Here is a 22,962-nt window from a genome sequence, read left to right on the forward strand (position 1 = left end):
CTCCATGTTTTTGTGGGAGTTTTCTGACTGATTTGCTGTCCAGGATCTTCAAACTAAAGTGCCAGTTCCAGTCTGAATACATGCTGAATGACTTTGATTCAGGAAAATTAGTACTCGTCTTGCATTAAATCAGGGAATGCTTTTCCCTTTTTAAGACTCAAATATTAGCTGATTGATACTTATATCAAAACATTAGGGACATTTGTGCTTACTTGAAATGGCCTTTGAACATAATGGAGAGATTATGAATTGAGACCTACTCAGTAAATGCTTTTCCTATAGTCCATTGTATGACCTTGTGCTCAAGCCAGGAAAACCTTTTCTTGCAGTCCATTCTTAAAGATGACATAAGCAGGTGGCCATGTTGTACAGCACTAAGATGTCCGTAATTTGTGGGGTTTTTTTTTATTTTTCATTCATTGTATGTCTCAGCGCCAGAATCTTGTTAGCTACAACTTTTGAGGAAGCAGACCTTGTTCCCTGTATACTCCTAGGTAATAACTGACCTTTGGTCATAGCAGCACAATGTGGCTCACTTGCCTGTATTTTTCTTTACTGTATGAACAATTAAGAATTCTGGTAGAACTTTAAAGAAGCTGTTGACATGCTGTCTTCCTTAAAGCATCAGGAAGGAGTTTGAGCTGAACTTCTGGTAAGCTGGAAAATGCTGTCTCTCACAGTGCCTCTGTGTTCCGCACCTTTCTTTGCTGTACTCCTCAACATTTGGCAGCATTTTCAGCACACATGCTGCGGGTTAACCCTGCCCCTGGCATAAAAAACAAAAGGTAACTTTATTCCCACTCTGTGTTCTGCAGACCATTAGACTGTTTCTGATGTCTACATTTCTGCATGCTGTGTGCTTCTATTTTTTTTTCAAACGTGCCGCTGACATTTGAATTTAATTTAGAAGATAACTAGTCTGGGAAGCTCTCACTGACAGACTTTTTCTTTCTCTTTCCCCTTCCTACCCTCCCACTCTCTTGGAGATGTTCATGATTTACCCTTCTTGTGAAATTACTCACTAAATTAGAAGCACACACAGTATCCACCATCTCAGGAAAAGCGTGCCATGTTTCATATATTGTTCCTTTTTCCACCTCGATTGGAGAATCACACAAGTGTCACTCGGGGTTGTTTTAGCTTAGCTTTCTGTGTGCATTTCATAACTGCCTCTTAAGCAGGATCCTAGAATGTCTTGTAAATTTGTGGCTGGCTTCATTTGGTGTTATTGAAGCTGTAGTCTTTTGCTGGCCAGTGACAGGAGTTTATGGAAGACAGAACTTCCTGCTAGCTTTGAGACAATCAGTTTAAAAAGAATGTGAAAGCTATTGTCTAGTTAGTTCTCTAATGCTTCCTGTCAGAGTTCAGACATAAGTTGATTTCAGCACAGAGAGACAAAACCTCTAGCTCAGGAGACTTTGAAAACACAAATGCTTAGGAAATCGGGAGATTACTTTGGATAAGCTTTACTTTCATGCTTGATTTTTTTTTTTTCCTTGCACGTTTTCCCTGGGCATTTGCTATAGGTTGAAGAGCTGGCATACTATTCTGGATGCACATTTGGTCTGATCTACGTGACTGTTTTCATGTTCAGTTTCTGGAAATTGCTGGAGGATCCTTCTCTTATAAAGGTTCCAAGGTCCCAAATCTGACATATTTTTTTCTGAGTTGGAGCTAGCATCACATCACTCTTCAAGTTATGATATCATTGTCTGCTCTGTCTGTAATATAGTCAAGCAGTTAAGGGATATTCTGGAAACCCTAAAAGATAAATCACCTCAGTGAAGCTGAGAGAGATATAGATGGTGACTAGATCTTATACTATACTGAGCTCAGTTTGTGGCTTGTCTTTACCATACATTATCTTTATTACACCTGCTGGGACAAAATTAAAGAATCCCTTGAAACATCGAACAATACATCCCTTCTTTTTCTTCTCCCTTAGAGGGAAGCAATGAAGTGAACTAATACAGGCTAATGGAAGATTGTAGTCAATATTAGACCATTCAATACCAAATGCTTTTAGCTGTCTCCCTCTAACCTCATCAGAGAGGCTTCAAAGAAAAAAGCCTGTGGACATCCAAGATGAGGTGTTCATTCACTTTTCCTCTTCAGAAAGAGGGAGACTAGCAACCATTTGCACTGCTGTTTGTGGTTGTGCACTTTGAGTGTATCAGTTCTGTTGTACAGATCACCTGCACAGTGGGCAACACCTCAGTTGTTACTTCTGACAATAAAGTGCTTATCCTTGGCTTCTGCAACCAGACATCCTTATTGTGCTTGTGTGTTCTCATTGCCATGAGTTCAGGATTCCCTTGACCTGGGAAAACCTTGGTCCAAAACTTTTTACATTTCTTTTCTGTTACAGACTTCAAGGTCAGCAGAGCAGTCTTCTTTCAGCCTTTCTCAAAATGCCCAGTCATTAAGGATGTCCTTACAGCACCGCTGCTGTTGAACTGTTGCCTGCATCAGAACAAATAGTTCAATGTGCTGAGCTTTAGTTTGTTGGCTATACACATGCTGGAGGGGATTAGCATGTGGTTTTGTATTTGCACCTCTACTGTGCCTCTTGAACCTCAAACCCTTTCCCAGGCTGACTAGCTGTCCTGGCTGGAGTGACTCGAACTGAGACACAGAGCCTACATAAATTAATTACTATGCCCTCTCCTTCCTGGAGGCAAGAAGGAATGCCTGACTCTTCCCATTTTTAAATCAATATATTTTGATCATTTTCAGACTTAAGCCAGCCCTTTGTTTTGCTGTCCTATGTCATTCCAAGACTTAATGTTCAGATAATTACTGGAGTGATTCAGTACCAGAACAGTATGCCTAGCATGTTTTTCAATACTAGAAATCATCACAGGATTCATAGTTAAAGGACAACATTGTAGCAAGTTACTAAATGAAGGACAAAATATTGCTTCTCTTCTGAGAAGTAGCGGGAACAGCTACTGTTCATACTTCCTGTGGGCTCCACACTGGTTGATAAATTCATTGCAGGGTTTTGGGGCAAATGGTCTGTGGGCATCAGAGGTCTGTTAAGTCTTAACTACATCTTGCAACTATGTTTAGTAAAAGGTACACTCCTATGCCATTTTAAAATATGTTCTAGCTGCTTGATACTTAGGAGCTGGTTCTTAATTTTGCTTTCACAATTTCCTTATGAAGAGGGCTCTGGTTCTCAGTATTCGTTCAGAAAAAAAAGAGCATTTTGGGGAATTATTTTCCTGAAAAGTTGTTTTCTGAACCAAAAAGATTGTGGTTTCGGCAAAATATATGCATATTACTGAGCACTGGAATTCCTAAAGTCTGAGTCCTGATAGTTACTGAATTTTTTTCTCCTTATGCTTATATTAACAAAACCCCCAACATGTTAGCAGCTGCAGTGCTTGTATTTCCTTATGAGCAAACCTCTTTGTGTAAGGAAAGAATAAAAGCCTTACCTTTGGTGTTTCATAGTAGAGAATATACAATATCATGGACATAAAATTTATGTTTCTGTTTGCTTCTCAGCCAACCACGAAGTCTTAAACAAAGTCGAGGTTCAGTATGAGACACTCCCAGGGTGGGTTACAGACATATCAAATGCCAGGACGTTTGATGAGCTGCCTGTAAATGCACAAAATTATGTTCGTTTTATAGAAATGGAATTGGGTGTTCCCGGTGAGTAAAACAGATTTTCTTCTTGTTGTCTGGGTTATTCCTGCTCCATGAAACCTGTTTGATATTTTGTATTAATGAACACTCAAAATACTGAAAACTAGTTTTTAACTGTGCTTATTTGATGTACCTGGTGCCCCTGATGATTATGGTATTACTACTTTTTATTTAGTTGTTGAACTCAAAATTTTCAGAAGTTTTAATATACATTCCTTCTCTGGCTTATACGATAGTTCTTCCTCAATTAAGATTTTTTTTTTTTTCATAACTTGCTCAAGTATCTTTTAGACTGATTATAATCAGGGTTTAGTTTTGCTATAATCATAAAGTCAGTGGGACTATGGGTTATTAATTAGTATGATGAATTATATGAGAGTATATATTGAGAGTATATACTAAATATATATGAGTATGTATGGGAGTATATATTAAGAATTGAATTATATATGAGAGTGTATATATATATATATTCCTGAACTGATATATTTTTGCATGCTGCCTAGTAAAGGTGATTCTAATTAAGGTGTGGTTCCATCCAAAGCTGGAAGTTAGGAGATGATGCAAAGTTTTACTTTTCTGATCGTTTATAACTATTTATCTTATAATCTGTAAAAGTGAATTATTTATTACGGCAGTTTCAATAATACTTGCTTTTTGAAGTTGTCAGGGTATTCTTTCAGAACAACAGACAAAGTTATAATTTCTTAATGTGTGAATAGTATATGCTGTATTTTTCTTCAAAATGTGATGCTTAAGAAGATGAGTTTGTATCTTAAGATACAATCCACTCTTGCTTTGTGTTACTTACAACAGAAGTTTACTTTTTCTCTCCCACAGTTAAATGGATTGGAGTAGGGAAATCCAGGGAATCAATGATCCAGCTGTTTTAAAGATTTCAGATGCATGGAAGAAAGCACACTCCTCAAAAGACTGCTCATTCTTTAATGCATTAGTAGCCCGCAAAGCAAAGATGTTGGAAAGATAGATTTTTTGCATGGGAAGAAATGCTAGAGTTGATACCCCCAGATCAATTGCTACTCCTGAAAGAGACTCTTAACATGAACTTGTATCAATTCCTGTTCAACTGCAATTACCAGGACACTTGTCATTGTTGTTCAAGGTGCCATCAGATTATTTTTCTTTACCTAATATTTACTTCATAATGTAATTCCTGTTTGAAAATCTAAGGTAGCATTGCTTTCATGACTGTTTGTCTTTGTTATCCTCTCTCTGCTTTTGGCGGTGTTACTTCCCTGAAATTTTAGACAGTAAAAATAATGCAGTTTTGCACAAATAGTTTTACATCGTCATTATTTGTATTCCTAAAGCTGTTGTATTCTTAATGACTGGTCTTGTGAGTGATTAAAGAGGGGGAGTCTGATTTTATAATGCTATAAATGCTGTCTAAATTATTGTGTGATCTCTTTTTTAAAAGAAGATGTGATGCCAAGTTGTTATGAATGTCCAGGTTTTTTTAGCTGTATAACGTAGGAAACTTACTCTTTGTAACTCACAGAGGATACTCAAGTGTTTACCAGGAAGTGTGCCCAGAAAGTTAGAAAACTGATATTGTAAAAGGTTCATTTGCAATTATTAAAGAAATGTTCTGATTTTGAGTTAAATATTTTATGATGTTACTCTTTCTTTTCCTGGCATTTTAAACTCTGTGCTTCTCCACTTCCAAGCCACATATCTTAAACTGTTCTCCTAATTAAAAGGGGCTATATTTATATTTTGTGAGAAGTGCAACATTTTGATGCCCTTTTAAATTCCTTTCTTCAGAGTCCATTGAAGATCCTTCTCTGGAAGATTGCCAAAGTACAGGCACTTCTGTATTTATAAGTTGAAGATGCTATAGAAATAACATTTAATGTATTCCATGTATTTGCTTCGGGTGTGGGATAAATAACAAGTGTTCACCTCAAGACATCTGATATATTTTGGATTATTGTTGGGAAATGTGGAAATGTTCCAGAACTATTTAAATTTATAACCATTATTATCTATTCCAAAGAATCTGATTTCTTTTTGCAGCAACACAGTAATATTTTCCCTTTCCAGATTACTGATAATTACTCTCTCTTTACACACTGTGCTATGGTGTTCATGTGCTTCTTTTTCACTTCAAATAAAACTTACTTTGTTTCCTAAACCCGAGTTTGTATCAGGTTGGGGCAATAGTTTTAGGTTTAGTTTAGTAGATTTTGACTGCATATAAGAATATATGAATGAGTATAAGAAAATTCTAATGCAAAATAAAAGATAGGAGGCCTTTTTGTTTGTCTTGAATAACCATGTTACCTGAAATGGAATAATTTGGTGGACTATGCTGCTGCTGAGGTAGTTAGCACAATTTTTATATTTTAAATTGACACAAAATAAAATTGCTTATCGTAAGAGGAGAGACAGGAGGGTTAAAGGATAAAGGTACTAATCTTTAAGGAGCATTTTCTATTGAATTGCTTGCATGTGATAGAGCAGTTACTGGGGTCTGTATTTTACTTGTGTAATGTGAGGAAAGAGGTGGATACCACAGAATTCTGGAAAATTGGCAAATACAGTAAGAAACCTTTGTATCAGCATTGCATGTAAAGATCATTCTCATCAGCATTAAAAAGCAAGCAACTTTTTTTTTTTTTTTCCTGGGGAAGATGAAGCTCTAGTTTTGCTGTCAGCCTTGTAGTCCAGGAGAGAACCATACCATCCCTCCCTAGCTAAAGGACATCTTGAATTGAAAATATTTTCCTGGTTCCCAGATGGAGAGAAGGAGGGCTGGAACTGTGTGAAACGTAAATTCCAGTGTTTTTTTAGGAAGACAAACGTTACTTTTTTCTAGGCAGTAGAGGGAATTGATGTTGCAATATGAACAATAGGTAATAATTACTAATTGTTCTTGTTCTCTTATAGCTGTAGGAGACGATTTGTGCTGTCAGTGAAACTACCAGACAAATACTGTGGGCCTAGCTGGTTCAAAAAGTAAATAAATAAATAAATGAGGGCATGTTTCCTTCTACAGTCAGTGAATAATAAAACACATCTATGGAGGTGTGTTTCACTTCTGCCAAGCAGATACCTTCAAGTTCAAGGTTTCAGTTTTTCCACTGTTGTAACCCCACTGTACAACCTACCATTGTTTTTCAGTGGAGGAATTCATATTCTCAGATGCTGCAGTATTTCTAAGCAATACAGCAATAGCCTAAAATGATACAAAGTATTTGTGCAGTATTTTGAAAGGAACAAAACAAAATTACCTTGGATGCAATAGTGATTTCTATTATTTTGCTGTCTTAAATTCAGCTGAGATTTTTCTTTGATTCTTCCATTCAAGGGCAGGCCTGGAAAGTTGAGAACATTCTCCTGCCACTACTGCTCCAGGATATATGTGGTCTAGAATCTGTTATTGTGTATTTACTCCCATGACCTGGAACAAAGAATTTTTTAATGTCAGGTGGTTAAACTTGGCATCTGTAAAGTGTTTTATGTTGTCTCTGCATGCTAGTTTTGCCCAAGTTTTCCTGGAGTGAATTCTTGGACTGGTGCACACTTTTCTTGTGTCAAAGAACAGTTATACTCTACCAAATTTCCCCTTCCTCTAGTGCTACTTTTTCTCCCCCTTATTTCACTTGTACAGATGGGGAAATAGATGGGATGTTATCACCGACCTGACTGTGTGGGAACAAATACTATAAGTTACAGGAATTTTTTTCAAACTTCATGTTCAACTGTGGAACCAAGAAGGAAGAAAAGAACAGCAGCCTAATACTTCACCTTCAGCCCTTTGTCCAACAGGGGCAAAGGTAAATGGCTTTGAAGACATACGTAATTTTTTAGCTCTAGATAAAATTCTGTATTCTGCCTCCCCCCTACTTCATTAGTCAAGAAAGGAATTGAACTAATTCTCAAATGAATTGCCTCACTCATTGGCAAAAGGCTTTTTGTTGTCTGTCACAGGCTAGTAGTAAGCTGTGGTAAAAACTAAAACCTTCATACTTTGACAAGCATCTATTTCTTGGGCCCTTCCTCTGTGCTCTCTCTCTCTGAAGGCTCTTGAGTGTCTGCCATGTAAGGGGAGAGGATGGCAGCATAGGATAGTAGTTGAAATTTATTCTCCTCCAAGTGTCCCCTCCTGCTAATGGGATGTTTGCAGGAGGCACACATACATGTTAGACCAGATAAGGCTGAAGACAGACTAGGTATTTTGATCTCACTCTGTTCTTGCTGCCACTGAAATATTTACGAGGCTCAATCTGCCAGGCTTGTGCTGTACCACAGCATTTAATAGCCCTTATGTCCCTACAGATTAGTGAGACTCCTTTACCAACTAAATAAGGGAAGGTGAGGGAAAGTGCTTAGCCTTTCCATTTGTGTTCCACTTGTAATTGGGTTTTGACATGCAGCTACTGGACAAAACCTTCAGATGAAGGGGCAGATGTGATGTTGATGCCATGGTGCTTTCGCCTACCATCATGCTGGAAATCTGCTTTCTAATAAAAGATGATAGTTTCCTTTTGCTATCACAGCCAGCTCTCTTAATGAAACATAATCAAAGGTGTGACTAGTTTAGAAAAAGTAAAGGGCAAAATAGCTGGGAAGGAAAGACAATGCAATCAGGTGAGTTTTTTCTCCTGCCCATACTGTTAGTAGTCTCTGAAACAGTGAAACTTAACAAACCTGGTGGTACGGTAATCAAACACACTTACTTTTGGTGTTTGACAGCTTCACATACTGAAAGTAAGGTATAGATTGCCGTGCATGCCTGTACACACAGCCGATGCATTATTGACTTAAAATTTTACACCATTTTTTGATCAGGATGTAATAACTCATTTGACATGTCATCTTTAAAATACCTTGCAATACTTACATTCAAGTATCTTCCATTCAGCTTTAGACAGATAACACTGTGTTAAATCCCAGTGTTCTTCACTGCCACTTTGGAACCACTAGTCAAGTGTATCAAAGCAATGTATTTTGTTGTACTCCACTAGTGATTTTTTTTCACTCATTAATCTATTTGTGCATGCACGCTGCTGAAATTTTCAATTGTGTATTTGAGTAACTATTCTTAGGTAACAATTCCCAAGTACAGACGGTTTTCCTTGTCTTGTTCCCTGGCTGACTGTTACTGTCTGGTGATTACAGAAGGTGGTCTGGTTCTTACAGAAGGAATGGGGGGTACCTGAGTGTTGGTAGTTGGCATGCCTTTGGGGGCAGCTCTTTTTTCCAAAACATGAGATGACTATTCACTTTTTTTCCCCTGAATGCAACTTAGGACTAGCTTGTTAATAGTGAAGCACACCTCCCTAGTTCATCTTCCACGTCCCTCTGACAGGAAAACCAGCATGAATCACTCAGTTGTGTTGAGAAAAGGGCAAGTCAATTGTTGCTTTGAATGAAGCATGATTGTACCAGTCACTGGTGGTCTTTTCCTGAGAAAATTGTCAGAGTCAGTATGGAAGGGTGTTTCAGCTTTGTAGTTTACTACAAAGCCAGTTGCAGTTTACCAAAAGGTCTGGGCAAAAAGCATAAATCATTCTGTAATCTCATGCTGATATATGGTATGTAAATACCATGATCCACCCAAAGGGTAGCCAGAATTATAAATGTACTTTCTAATCTCCTGCTGAAATGAGCACTCAGTATAATGCGGCTGTAATCTAATAGATATTAACAGCCTGAGAATGTACAGTAAGACCTTAATAATTCAGTATTGTTCAGTTGGCTTCATCTGACTTGTAATTAGCCCGATAAGGGTTGTGCCTCTTGCAGTCAAGAAACTAACTGCATTAGTTCAGTATTAAAAGAATTTTCAAAGCCTTGACTACCCAATATAAATAGCCTACAACATTTTATTTCTTTTTTTTTTTTTTTCATCAAACACTTTTAAGTCAATGTGCAATGCAACAAATTTTCATAGGGGAGAAGAAAAATCCAGATTTTTTTACAGCAATTTCCATTCTGGATTCTCAAATATATGACAATTTCAGGCCATGCAGCACTCCTGGTACAGCAAAAAACTTTAGAATGTAGTTTTGGTTTCTTCTCCCTGGGTTCTTCTGTTCCTTTTGTAGATCAAAGTCATTAAAAAATCAGTAGAAGTTGTTGCAGTGTTGACCACAATAGGCATAAAAGAGGGAAGGCTTATTCCACGGGTCTCATGGGTTTACTTTGATGCACAGACTTACCCTGGAGCTCCTCTGGATGCATGTGACTTGTGGAGCCATCCTAGCTGCCCATGACAGAAAACAGCCATCCTTTCCAAGATGAACAGCTGAGCTGATGAAGCAAGCAAATAGAGGACAGTGAAGTGAAGGTGCAAGCAGCAGACTAGAGAGCAAGAATCTCACCCAAGCTGTGGAAATGTGTTTTTTTTTTTTTTGTATAGCAGTTATGGAAAATAAGTATTTTTGTCCCAATACAGAACTTACAAATGAATAAGGAGATGACATTGATAACAAGGCAAAATCTTGCCTCTGTTGAAAAAAATGTGAGTTTATGCAGATGAATGCATTTTTTTAAATAGAAGAAATAAAATCTGGGCATACTTTTTTTTTTTTTTCCCCTAAAAGGTACTGTTCTGTAATGCTAAGAATCTTCAGTGGATTTTTTTTATGCAACGAACTGACAGCCTGACCTGTGCACATACTGTGTGCTCTGTAGTTTAGGAGGCTGGTGGCAAGATTGGTGCAGAATCTGCTAAACTCCTGTTGCTTTTGCAGAGTGTAACATGCCAAATTCCTACAAGCATTGGTGTAAAATATTTGGGTGTTTTTTTTTATTTTTGCTTTTGTTAAGGAGCTGCTGCTGAATGTAAAATAATTTGATTATGTGGCTTGAATGTATTGATCTCCATTTTGATAGCAAAATTCACTGTGGGATAGCATGCTTATTAAGAATCCCCCAGGAAGAAATGTTGTCTGTATGTAATAGTAAAGGTTCTACAAAAGCTTAAACTTTGCTGAGCTATGGGAGTTTCTAGAATGAGTTGCTGAATATTAGTGGCAGGTCTCAAAGTAGAAACTAATGCAGGAACTAGCTGACTTATTTAAAGAGTATTTTATTTCAGGACAAAAATGTGCTGTTCTGTGATTCAAGGCAGAATTTCTTCACAGACTGATTCATTATATCCATGGTCTGATATGGTCTGCTTGTTTGTCACAATTAAGTAATAATTTATTCTACCTCCTGAGGAGTGAAATTTGGCTGCTGTAAAACACTGACTCACCAGTATTTGGAAAACAAAGTAGATGTTTTCTGTGTTTTGTTGCCCATCAAAGTCGGTGAATTATGTTTTGGCTATTCCATGGCAACTGCTTCACTGGAGTGTGAATTAATATTGCAGCTCCAGGAGTTTGATGTTAAAATTGGTTCTCACCAGAGATCTTAAGTAGGAGTATTATTTTGAATAGTATCATGACACAACCATCTTAGAAACTCCTTAAACACATCCATAGTTCAATTTTTTTCTGAAACTAAGACCACTACATCTTTCACTTAGTTGCAGAGCACGATGTAAAAACTCCTTATCCAATGCAGTCTACAAAAGAATGTATTTTCATGCTTTAGATAATTTCAGTCAATCTTGGAAAATGTAGCTATACAACATACAAAAGTGACAACTCCAACACTCACACACAATATGAGCTGTTGAGAATCACTGTTATATTTACCAACATTTCCATATCCCTGTCAGCCAGTTCTGCACAACTGTTGTCCTCATCATAGTCAGCAGCACCAACAGAGATTCCTCTTCTCTCCCCAGCTCGTCCCCGGGGGTGATTCTTCTCCAGTTTTACCCTGGCGTGGCTTCAGCAGGAAGCATTCCTCATCCCTCATCTTTGGGAAGCGGGGGTGGTTGCATCTTCCTTCCTCCAGCTGGAATCATGTATTCAGGTTGCCAGCCCAGCTACCTGAGAGAATGCCAGTAGTGGCTGTGTCTACTACAGAATCTACAAGGTTTCTTCCAAACTTTGGGTTGCTTGCCTGTCTCCTGGTGTACAATTCAAGGGCTCTTGTTTCAGAATTTATTTTTCACCCTGGATATACATCCAGAAGTAGTTTTTAAATTTGCCATTAGAATGCTTGGGTTGCATCTTTCTCTTGTAACTTTGCACATAAAACTTTAGTTACAAGTCTCAGAAGCTTTTCAAACCTGCTATACTAAAAAACCTCATCATGCTGTGAGCAAGAGTGGCTCCAGTCTTAACAGACAGCCCCACTGGGAGGAGAGGAGCCTAAGGCAGAGGTTGTAGGGACCTGCAGGGAGCATGTGCTGTCAAGGGGAAGCAGTACATCCAAATGCCACAGCCATACAATTAAAATTGCATCTGTAATCTGCTTGTTGTGCTATATAATAATAAACCACCAAAAAATAGCCTAATCTTGGTTTTGAACTTCTAAGAACGTAACATGCTGAAAAGGAATTCTTTTTCCAGGATGAAGTCTGTACTGCTTTTGAGAATCAAGGAAGGCCGTACCAGTAAAGTTTTTTAACTAGGTGGTATTTCTACTTACAGACTGGGCAAAGACTGAGGCTGCAATGTGGGCTTACCTTTCCTGCAGTGAGGTTACAGACTTAGATAAATTATGAAATGAAGGTCAGGAAAGGCAAATCTTGCAGGTACAAGCACGGGTGCTGTCAGCTTGGGTTCCTTTTGCCTCGCTGGTGGGAGCAAGACACTCTGCCTCACTAGGCCTGGCTTTGTGATAGTTCCTCTTTTCCTTACTGCTTTTCAAGAGGCAAGGGGAGCAGTCTCACAGGTGTCAGCCTTGTGAGTGCCTTTTGGAGTGCTGTTTGAGCCAGGTTACTAGCAATGTTGCAGTTAACTATATACACAACTAAATGGAATGGTGTTTTGGGAGAATTAGAGCTGGACAGGGGAGAGGATCGGTCAACAAATCACTTGGAAATTTGTGCCCCTGTACACCTGAGCCACAATCCTGAGTGCTGCTGCACTTTGCTAAATTAGACTGTAGTACCTGCTGGTCCTCAGGTTGCATTCTCCTCAAATTACTCCTATATCTGAGTCTAGGAGCATCTTCTAACTGGTGAAGTGTAAAGAAAGTCAAAGGATGAGAAAATAAAAAAGATCTGACATGGGAAGGAGCCCAGGGTTAGATCCTAAAGGGTAAATATTTTTCTAATGTTTTACTGGACATACTCTCCAGTGCATCTTACTAGCTGTAGACAAAAAGTAAAGCTTTCTTTAATCTTTCTGGAATTAGAAGCATAGGTGTAATTTGAGTCTGGATTTTTTATGCACCCTTCTGTTATATGAGCTACAGCCTACCTCTCAGCACTGGAATAGGGAGACCTCAGGAAAAAAACAAGGTAAGGCAGGGAAGAAGGAAGAGCTTTGCTTTCTTCTGAGACACGAAGTCCTAGAACCAGGAGACACCATGAGGTTCTGGGACAGGAGGAGGATTTCTGCCTTTAGTGACAGAGACCTAACCTCTTACCCTGAGACCTCATAGCCCTCTGTGTTAATCTGCTCCAGTGTTTTACCCTTGGAGTTTTCCTACCATCCATTTAGATCTCTCCTCAGCAAGTTTAGGCTTTGCTGTTCTGTGGGCTGTTTGCTATGGATAGGGAGGACAGGTTATTGCCTTTTTTCCCTGCAGCACTCTTGAGTTTTTGCTGTGTCCCAGTTTTTTCCTCAGCCTAATCAATTCTGTGAGGCTCTGCTTGGAGGTCACTTTTAGAGATGTCCAAGGCAGTATTTTTAGTTTATTTTTTTCTGTCCCTGGGGAGTTAGGACCTGAAAATGGTCCCAGTTTGTTCACCGACCAGTTGCATGTGAGTGTAAGGGATGGATGACATCAAGTGTCTTGTATCAGGAAATCTAATTATGGATTGTGGTATGATGTTTTCCAGCTTTTCAGTGTCATAGCTTTGCTGATTCATATTCCAGTCCATTTTGCATTTGCTTTATTGATTTTTTTTTTTTTTGCTTACATGTAGAAACTTGCCTACAGCCCTAGTGCATTGCAGCCTATTTTTTTTCAGATAATTTCTCTAATTTGTTAAAATAATTTTGAACTCTTACCCTGTTTTCTAAGGTACTTTTAGCTCCTTTCAGCTTTGCCTCGCCAGCACATTTACTAAGTACATTCTTTTTACTATTGCTGACTTCACTTATTAAAAATTTGAATTGCATGAAACAGGACCCATTTAGTGAGTTGCCTGTTTGAAGGTGAACCACTTTCTAGGTGTGATTTCTGTGTTTGTTTGTTGCCTGACCAACTCTGCACCTACTCCAAAGCAGTTTCATCAAACCACATTCCTTTGCTGGCATATGAAAACATCCTACAAGTCTGAATATGTCACCATTTGAGCTGATACCTACAGCTTTGCCAATGCTGTCAAAAAATATCCTGATCTTTGCTTTGTGGTTGCTGAGCCTTGTGCCAAGCCAGTTTGCCTTGCTCACCTAGAGGTCGTGCTTGTTACTTCCCATGAGGGGAAAGGTTGGGTTTGCCTGTTGGATGAAGAACTGGGGGGCAAATGAACAATATTTTCATTAATTTCTACCTAATCATAGCTAACTACTAAGTCTAGGGTGATCTTAGATAATTGGCTGCAGTTAGATGATTTTTTTTCTTTTGTGTGCAAGCACTCTGAACATACTTGTTCAGTCAACCACAGTTCATTAATTAATATGGATGACAGCTCTGTGTACTGAATCACTAAAAAGAAATTCCAAAAAGGGGCATTCATCTCACTGGTACCAATCAGCCTCCAGAGCAGGAAGGAAAGGGGTCTCCACGCTGTCTGCTTTGCTCGCTCCACACTCTGGCTATTCCTGTGGGAGCCTAGTTCAGCTCTCATCCAGAAACAGGTGATGATGGTCAGATTCAGCCCTGGCATTTAATAACCCTTCTGTCTTCCTGTTTTCTCCTTTCAGACAAAATTATATCACCGTGGTAATCTTGGTGCAGGTGGAGTCTTGTCCCTGGAAGAGCAGCCTGCCAGCTGTGGGGCTGCACAGGATATGAGAGCCAGAAACTGCCAGGGACAGTGGGCATGTACTTGGGCTGGCCCTGGACTTGGAGAGGTAGAAGAACAATTCACAAATTCAGCACAGTAAGGAAACAAAATAGACACAGTAAATAAAAAAATAGGCAGGGTTTGATTTTTTTTTGTAGTCATTCTTGGGGGCAGAGCTGGAATTTAAAAGGTTGTGTCAGTACTTGTACTGATGGCCATGGTCTGTGCCCAGCAGCCAGTGAGTGGGAGATGCCAGGAATCCAGCTCATCTCCACTATCTTTTTCGTTCTTAAATAAAGAAAAAGCAAGAATTGAGAAAAATTTGCTTCTCCTGCCAACTTACTCACCCTGCCCCTGAAGTTTCCCACCACTGTGCTTGCTTGATCTCAGGCTCAGCATTTCCCTTCAGCTGCTGCCCTCTGCAAGGGCTGTTGGGGAGCGGCTGGAGCCGCGGCAGAGCCGCGCGGCGCCGCTGGCACCTGAGCGCCGCCGTCCCTGCCCGGGCCGTGCCCGAGACAAAGGGAGCCGCATCTGAGCCCTGCTCAGCCTGCACTTGCCGGAAGAAACCTAACAATTCTTATTTACCAAATTGATAAAATCCTATCATCGCAATTAAGGGGATATGTAATTAACTGTGCCTTAATTACAGCAGCTGCCACTTCATCTGAATGCAGCAATTTGCGGAGAAACCGGGGGAGATGCTTTAAATTCGTGTGTGTAAACAGCGGGAGCACAAACAGAGCGGCGTGCGCGGCTCCCGAGGGCGCGGTGCCTGTCCCGGGGGCACGGGAGAAGGCAGAGGCTCCCCGGCTGCCAGCCTGCGTGGCCCTGGTGGCCTCTGGAAATCCCTCGGGAGACAGAGAGCTTCAGGAAACCTTGCCGCAAACCTCGAGCTGCAGGGCTGAGCCCAGCGCCACAAGCCCTCCTGGCAGAGGAACGCTTGGAAGAGCCGCTCCTGACTGCCGGCCTCTGTGGGAGCAGCGGCCCCGGTGCTGAGTGGGCTGGGCGAGGTGAATTTCCTTTGGTCTCTCGCCGTGCGCTTTCGTGGTTCATCGCTCTGGGTCGGCAGGAGCAGCTCTGCCAGTCTGTGTCCTCTCTGTTCCCTTTGGCTGCTCAGCCGGGCTGACCCCATCCTGCTCCCGCAGGTCTGCGTGGTGTTCTAAAAGCCTCTGCACCCTTCGCTGCTGCAGCCTCCTTATGTGGGTCACTTCCTGCGAGCTGCTGTGGACTTCCCAATGTGGCAGCGTTTTCCCTGCTGAGGTACCCAGAAGGTCAGGTTGTTTGCAGATTCACTTGGGTACAAACCACTTGGCTTTTGCCACCTTTCCAGCCCACCTCAGTGGTTGCCTGTGGGAATCCAGGGCTTCCCTCTGGCTGCCCTGGAAGGTCTGGGACCCTGGCAGGGGGTCAGGAAACCCCCTGTACAGAGCCCCCAGAGACACTGTCTCTGATCTCTGTCTATGGAAAAGAGTTTTCAATCTTACAGGATGAATTACAAGCTCTGAGTGTTTGATATGAGTAATAATTAAGTGGGGCACGGGTGCAAAAGTAAAATTTTAGGTTTCTAGATTAGGGGTTCAAAGGGAACAAGATGGAGGAAATTGTGTGTGTCTTGTCCTTTTTCTCCTTCTTCATGCCCTCCATGTTTCACTGTAGAGTTGGCATTTTTCTATTGGTTTAGGCTGGGGACACACTGTTCAACGTAGGTGATAGATATTGGCACATTATTGTAAATACAGCACAGGTAGTTTCTGGTATATAATGTTTGTAACATCCCACTGAGGGGCAGAGCCCCACACGCTGCCCTGCAGGACAGACCTGCGGCAGGGCAGCAGAACGTGTTAGAGATAAGCAGAATAAACAACCTTGAAAACAGCACAGACAAATTATGGCTTCTTCTTTGGCAACGGGGCAGAAACACAGAGACTTTCTACAATCTTGGAATCATCAGTACCATGGATTCCAGCAGTTGCCAGCTCCTGCTTCCTGCCTGTAACCACAATTTGGTGACTGGGTGAGCTGGCTTAGGGTGGTGAGCCGTGACAGAGTGGATGTGGTTTTCCATATGTGGAGACGCAGCATGGATTTCCCTGCACTTCCCAGGCTTCCCAAGCCACGGGTGCTCAGGAGGTAGGGAGAAGATGTTGCCCTGCTGGGATTGCTTCCCAGCTCTGCTCCCCAGATGGGACTGCTCCTGGAGATCAGGCAGAGAAGCTGTGTTACCCCTCCGTGCTTCAGTTTGCTCCTGCTAGCACAGAGCATCTGTGCCTCAGGTACAGCTCACAAATACTGAGCTAAGCCCAGAAGCATTAATTGCTGAGCTACAGCTTGAAAAGAGCCTTGCACACCCCCTCTGCCACTGCTAATAAATAGGATTGATGTGACAAAGGCTGAGGACTGTGCCTGCTCAAGTTGGCAGACATCATTGGGGCTTCATAATTTAGCTGCATTGATTTGTCCTGTATATTTCACATGTGAAATATAGCTTCTCTCTATGTGCTGTCAAGTCAGCACAGGAAGGATATCTTGCTTGGTGCTAGCAACATTCCTCTGATTTCCTAACTGAAATCTAAATTCTTCGTGTTTCAGTAATGGGCATCAAGAATCTGAAAACACGGGATGACATCCTGTCACTATTTAAATGATGGCAGCAACCTCCATGGTTGCTGGTGTAACCAGAATTTCACCAGCCAGCACTACTCAGCTGTCACAAACTCTCTTCACATGGCTCTGGGGGCCTCTGCGTTGCAGTCAATGGCACTTGGAGAAAAAGACACATTTAAACTTGTTAAAATTTGTCCATGTGAATCTCTTAAAAAGCACTTAGTAATTTTAGATGTCCATGCTGAATCAAGCTTCATGGAAACCTACTCCTGTTTCTCTTTCTGTCTTGTATAGGATGGAGCACATGACCCACACGGTGTTTTTAATACCAGTTTACATTTGTATGGACATGCAGCCTTTGTTTCATCAGCCTTCATGTTTTGCTGTCCACTTTTGGAAAGCTAAAAGGATGTTCTCACTCATTTATTTCCTTAGGACTTGTCTGTGGTGTTACTTGTTGTGACTTGGGTAGAGTCTTAGCAGGAGAAGTAAAACAAAAAAAATAGAAGAAAACAAAGCAGCCTTTCAATTTTTTTTAAACAAAGGTGGAGTGTCTAGGCAGGAGTGATGTAATTTTCACAGCTGTGGACAACTTCAGCTTTCACTGATGCATTTTGTGGGCTCCAGTATGGGTGCCAGCAGTCAGGCTTTCAGTTACAGGATTTGGAAATGCCACCCAAAGATCCATTGTCATTCACATGACCTTAGCAATGATGACAAAAGTAATGCAGAAAACTAGACAGCATAAAAATATCTTTTCTCCATGTTCCCTATTTGGTAAGTGCATGGTTTCATCCCACCTTGCTGCCACTACCACCTTCATAAGATGCATAAATACTGTCAACACAGGCACGTACTGAAGACTTCCCTCAACCCTGCCAGAGGCTAAGTGAATTACGTTCTCTCTCCTCCGTGTAAACCTCGAGAAACAAACCTGTGGTTGGTCACACTTAGGCACTTCATATTTGAGCACTAGTCATGCAGTTAGAAATGTTTTTTTTTTTTAACATCAAGGTGTTTGACAACAGTAAATGTCCCATACCCAGGAAGTGGTGGGGCAGCAATGTTGATCTGTGAAAGCCCTCCCTACCCCATCCCTATTTTTTCAGTGGCTGAGATCCATGGATCAGAGGCACTTGCTGGTTTTTCCTACTGCACCCGCCCAACCCACACCACCTCTGTTCCCCAAAGGTTGGTCCCTCTCTGCTGGAGGCAGGTAGGGGTCTCTGGCTCTAACAAATCACAGAATGTGAACAAAGGACTGTGAGGAACTGGAATGAGATCACCAAATCCATTTTATTTATTTGGGATTGGAGCCTAGGTCTTCTGGGTGAAAGTGAGTGCATTAACCCACTGTGGGAGTTAATTCCTTGCCTAGTCATTATTCAGGCATCATTAAAGTATGCATTGTGCTAGAGGTCAAATCAGATTACTCTAAAGAATTTGGAATGGGAAAAATGCGGGGTTTTTTTCATCAGCCTAAGTGTTTGGTTATCTCAGTGTTTAGGTATTTATATTGTGCCTGTCACTGTGGCATGTCACTTATAAACAGAGGGATGCTCCAAATCTCTTATTATTTTAATGGCATTAATGTTCTTCATCTGGGGGGAAAAAAGAATAATTTCCCTCTGGAAGATAACAGAGTAAGTGGTTTAACATAAACAGTGGCTCTGGGAAAACTGCTCCCCAGGGCTCACTCAGGCAGAACGTCCCACAACTCTGCAGTGGGACAGTCACCCAGGCACACCTGGAGATGCTCTGGCTGCCCCCACAACGCCAAGGACAAGCACCCACTATTGCAGGAAGGGCTGACCTGCAACAGCAGGAAAAGTGAAGGAGGGTGCCAGCCTGGATCTGACTCTCACAGAGAGGAAGAGGAGCAGCTCTGTGTGGCTCTCAGCTCTCATGCACGAGCGTAACTTTGGTGCAGAGCTCTCCTCGGGAGGCGTGAGGTGGATGCCTTGTTCAAATCATGACACTCTGGCACCAGGGCAGAGAAGCAACAAACGGGCTAGATCGAGGAGTATTCTTTTCTTGGTGATTCCTAAAGATACAACTTGGATCTTTGATCCAGATATGTAATCCAGACATGCTGCCCTTATCACAGAATGGAAATATGCTAGGATAGTAGCTCCATGCTGGAGTGGGATCAGTGAGGCAAAAGCAGAAGCAAGAGTGCAAGAAGTCAGCTCCCACCCCAGAGAAACCTGTCTGGCTTTCTGGTTGTGGCAGTAAGGGGAAAGGACCCAGGAACTGGAAGCAACTTGAAAACCAGGTTGAACTAGTCTGTTACTGTAAAATAAGATGATAGTCCCCTTGGGATACACAGCGGCTGGGAAGGAAGTCTAAACATTGAAATTATTTTAGTGCTGAGAGACACAGGTCATAGTCTTGTTGTCTGGCACACTTCTGTGAGGAGGAGAGGAAGGGTGAGAGTGCCAGCTGGCTGTATTGGGGATGACAGGCAAAGGATCCTTCTAAGGCTGAAAGAGGCTTCAAAAAATTTGCATCTGTGGGGCTTTTGTTTAACCTTGTTTCATGTGGAAACAAGGCCAAGACAATAATCCTGTTACCTCCCTCCAGAGGAATCCCAAACTTTCTGCCCAGTTTGATGAAGGTGAAGTTCTTGAAGACGTTTAGTCCCTGCGGTTCGGTTCCTTTATCTGAATGGGTACCTGAGAAGAAAACAGAAACCCAGACCTGCAGGACCTCAGGAGCAGTGTTAGCAGGTGCCATGAAGGAAAGGAGATTTACTTTTGTACTGAAGCAGCAGATATCTGCCTTCTGCAGCACAAAATGGAGAAATTGCTAAAGGGAGCACATTAGACATGATGTAACCCAGGAGCAGGACATGCAGTTGCAGATCCAACCTGCAGAATTTCATCTGCCCAGCAGCATTTATTTTTAATTAATTTTAAACTGAACCTGAAATTCCTATGAGTTTCACCATCCAGGGATCTGAAATGCATTTGTGTACTTTGAAATTGACAGGATTGAATTTAGGGGACATTAGGAGACATCCTAAACTGCACTGACTGGCAGTGCCCAGTCAGCATGGGAGAACAGGGTGGAAATGTTTGCAAACCTGAAAGTAGGAGGAGGGTTCTCCTGCCACCTTATTTTCATGTGCAAGGGGCTCAGAGAGGCTGAAAATCCTCTTCAGGCACTTCCAGGCCCACTGGCTATGAATCAAATACAGAGATGAAACAGCATATATCCAAAATGTCTTGTTTCCTGGCCAGTAGCACTGGGAAAAGAGTTCATTAAATGCCAGATGAGGATCCAAGCCATGTAATTCGTGTTTCAATCTAGCATGCAGGCTTGATTTGTTAAAAGAGGGATACAAATTGCTGCCTCTGTTTCTAAATATCTTGGTGCAGACCTTGACTTCATCCTGCAGGAAGAAATCCTGGAAGCACTGTGTAAGATCAGCCTGCTAAGGAGGAAATTAGTTGGTGCATGGAGTCCCAGTGGTGAAAAGCACCTTGTGCCATGTCAGGGATGGTCCCTCTCTTGCATGCTCTTGGATTTCACCCAAGGCAGATCTGTGCCTTCACTGGGAAAAAGAGTCATCTATCATCTGTGTATTTCTGTACATTAAAACATGAAAACTGGGGGCAGTCATTAGTGCCAGCCATTCAGGTAGTGGGGAAACCTGGAAAAATGCCCTTACGGCTGCTTTTGCCTTCTCCCCCATATAGGAAGAACCTGGACCAGTTCCTCACTGCCTACACCTTTACTGACCTAGTGGCCTTATACCTCCAGCACAACACTTGCAGGATAATGGCTGGAGTCTCCAGACTCAGCAACTTCTTCCTTGTGGCATGTGATGGCACTTGGGACTGACCTTCCATAGGTGCTGGGACAGGAGGCTCATGAGCCAATGCACCTCTTTGGGGCAGGACCCCAACACACAAATATCTGCTGATCAGCACAACTTTGTTTTTCCAGTAGCAAGGATTCATTTTACAAGTTGAACTGGGATGATTGCACTCCTACATTGTTGGGCCTGCCTGTTCCAGTCTAGCAGCTTGGCAGGGGCCTGAATTTGGTAATAGTCAGCGTGCAGTGACTGCACATGGGTGGGAATGGGAGACAATGCTCCATTCCTCCATAGGGACGGGGCTGCCTGGGAGGGACCTAAATACACTTTGATAGCGACTGGGTGGACCAGTGGGTATGTGAAAGCAGAAGCCTGCTGACAGTCTGCCCTGCTGACAGTCTGGCCTGACCCACTGAACCATTGGACTGTTTTTGTGTTAAAGAAATATTACAAAAATATTGCACTGGGGATTGGTAATTTAACCCTTGAGAGAGCCCATTTAACACCTTGCTGGATGACCATGGTCTTTACCTCTAGTTCTGCAGTGGTAGCAGTATCCTCTGATATCTTTTAAAAGACAACTGGGGCAGAAGTGATGCTTATACTGTGAAATAGGTCAGACGTGATGCGACACCTTATCTGTTTAGCTGCAAACCCCACCATTCTTCCTCGGCCTCTGTATTGATTATCTGGAGGGTTTAAAATGCTGCTGCAACCTCTGCCTGCTGCCTCATATCATTGCATCAAGGAGCAGGCATGGCCCTATGTCCTTTCAGCTCAAAGGATCTAATTATTGTATCTCATTTCTGTAACCCAGGAAAAGAGAGAGGGCCATCTTAATGCACAGATGGCCTGTGATTTACGTCAGGAGCCACGGGATTAGGGACTGTCCCAGCAGAGAAAGCTCACTGGCCTTTCTTTTATTGAACTGTCTGCAAATGATGAGGAGTCAAAATCCCTGCCACCTGTGGCCATTAAACATCCAGTGGTGCTTTTTGCAGGACTAATACCCATGTCCTGAGCACATTCAAGGTGGGGGGAGGGGTGTGGAAATAGGTGTACAGGTGGAAATACACTCCAGCTTCCAAATCCCATTTCCTGACTACATTGCAAGAAAGAGGCATTATCCCCTTTCTGCTCTGAGTTTTTCAATAATGTTATTAAAGTGTAGGAAATCAAACAGTTTCTGCACGTTGTCCCAGAGCTGGGAATTTTTCCACTGTGAATTCAGAAGATCCAAATGTGTCATCCTGGTCTGTGAAGTGCCTGGGAATAGCACTTACTACCTTGAGAAGAGATCTTTAGTTCAGCAGGCATTTTAATGAGGTTGTAAAATGTCCCAGAGTATGCTACAGACCGAAAGATTAGCCAAAAAAAAAAAAAAAAATTAATGCACTTCTAGGTTTCGCCTTAAATAATTTGATTCATATGACAGACTAAAACATCCATGTAGGAGCTGAGCTGTTGGGGGAGGAGGCTTGGTTCTGACAATAGCAATGATGTAGCTGTGTCATGAGTAGGTGAGTAGATGCTTCGTGGTACAGGGTGGAAATGTCTGGAAGAGATACCAACCACACTCAGGCTTGTTCTTCCCCTAATTGCCTGACTTTTATCGTGGAATAGACAAAACGAGCACTTAAAATTAGACTCTGAGAGCTCTTGCTTCAATGAAGAGACTGTAAATATTTGCAGAGCGACGCTTCGGCTCACCCAGCCGGTATCCGAGTACATGGCACTTGAATGGCTGAATACATGGAGCACTCTCTTCCCCTTCTCTGCTTGATGAAAAACAAAATGGGGAGAGCCTGATTTCCTTTTCAGGTTCATTGTGTTCATGTTTTTTCCACATTCTCACCAACTAGGTCTTGACTTCTCAGAAGCTACTTCA

At 41.8% G+C, this 22,962-nt stretch overlaps 1 protein-coding gene across 2 annotated transcripts in view; it reads left to right on the plus strand.

Annotated features, from left to right (window-relative positions):
* ADSS2 (adenylosuccinate synthase 2) overlaps positions 1-5,282 on the plus strand; it is a 34,937-nt gene extending 29,655 nt beyond the window's left edge. For both annotated transcript variants that reach the window (XM_041715289.2, XM_012572420.5), the window contains exons 12-13: positions 3,514-3,663; positions 4,498-5,282. In XM_041715289.2, coding sequence (XP_041571223.1) covers positions 3,514-3,663; positions 4,498-4,550 — 203 coding nt within the window. In that variant the 3' untranslated portion in view covers positions 4,551-5,282. The remainder of the gene's footprint in view (positions 1-3,513; positions 3,664-4,497) is intronic.
* The last annotated feature ends 17,680 nt before the right edge of the window (positions 5,283-22,962 follow it).

Source organism: Taeniopygia guttata, chromosome 3, assembly GCF_048771995.1.
Source record: "Taeniopygia guttata chromosome 3, bTaeGut7.mat, whole genome shotgun sequence".
NCBI lineage: Eukaryota > Metazoa > Chordata > Aves > Passeriformes > Estrildidae > Taeniopygia > Taeniopygia guttata.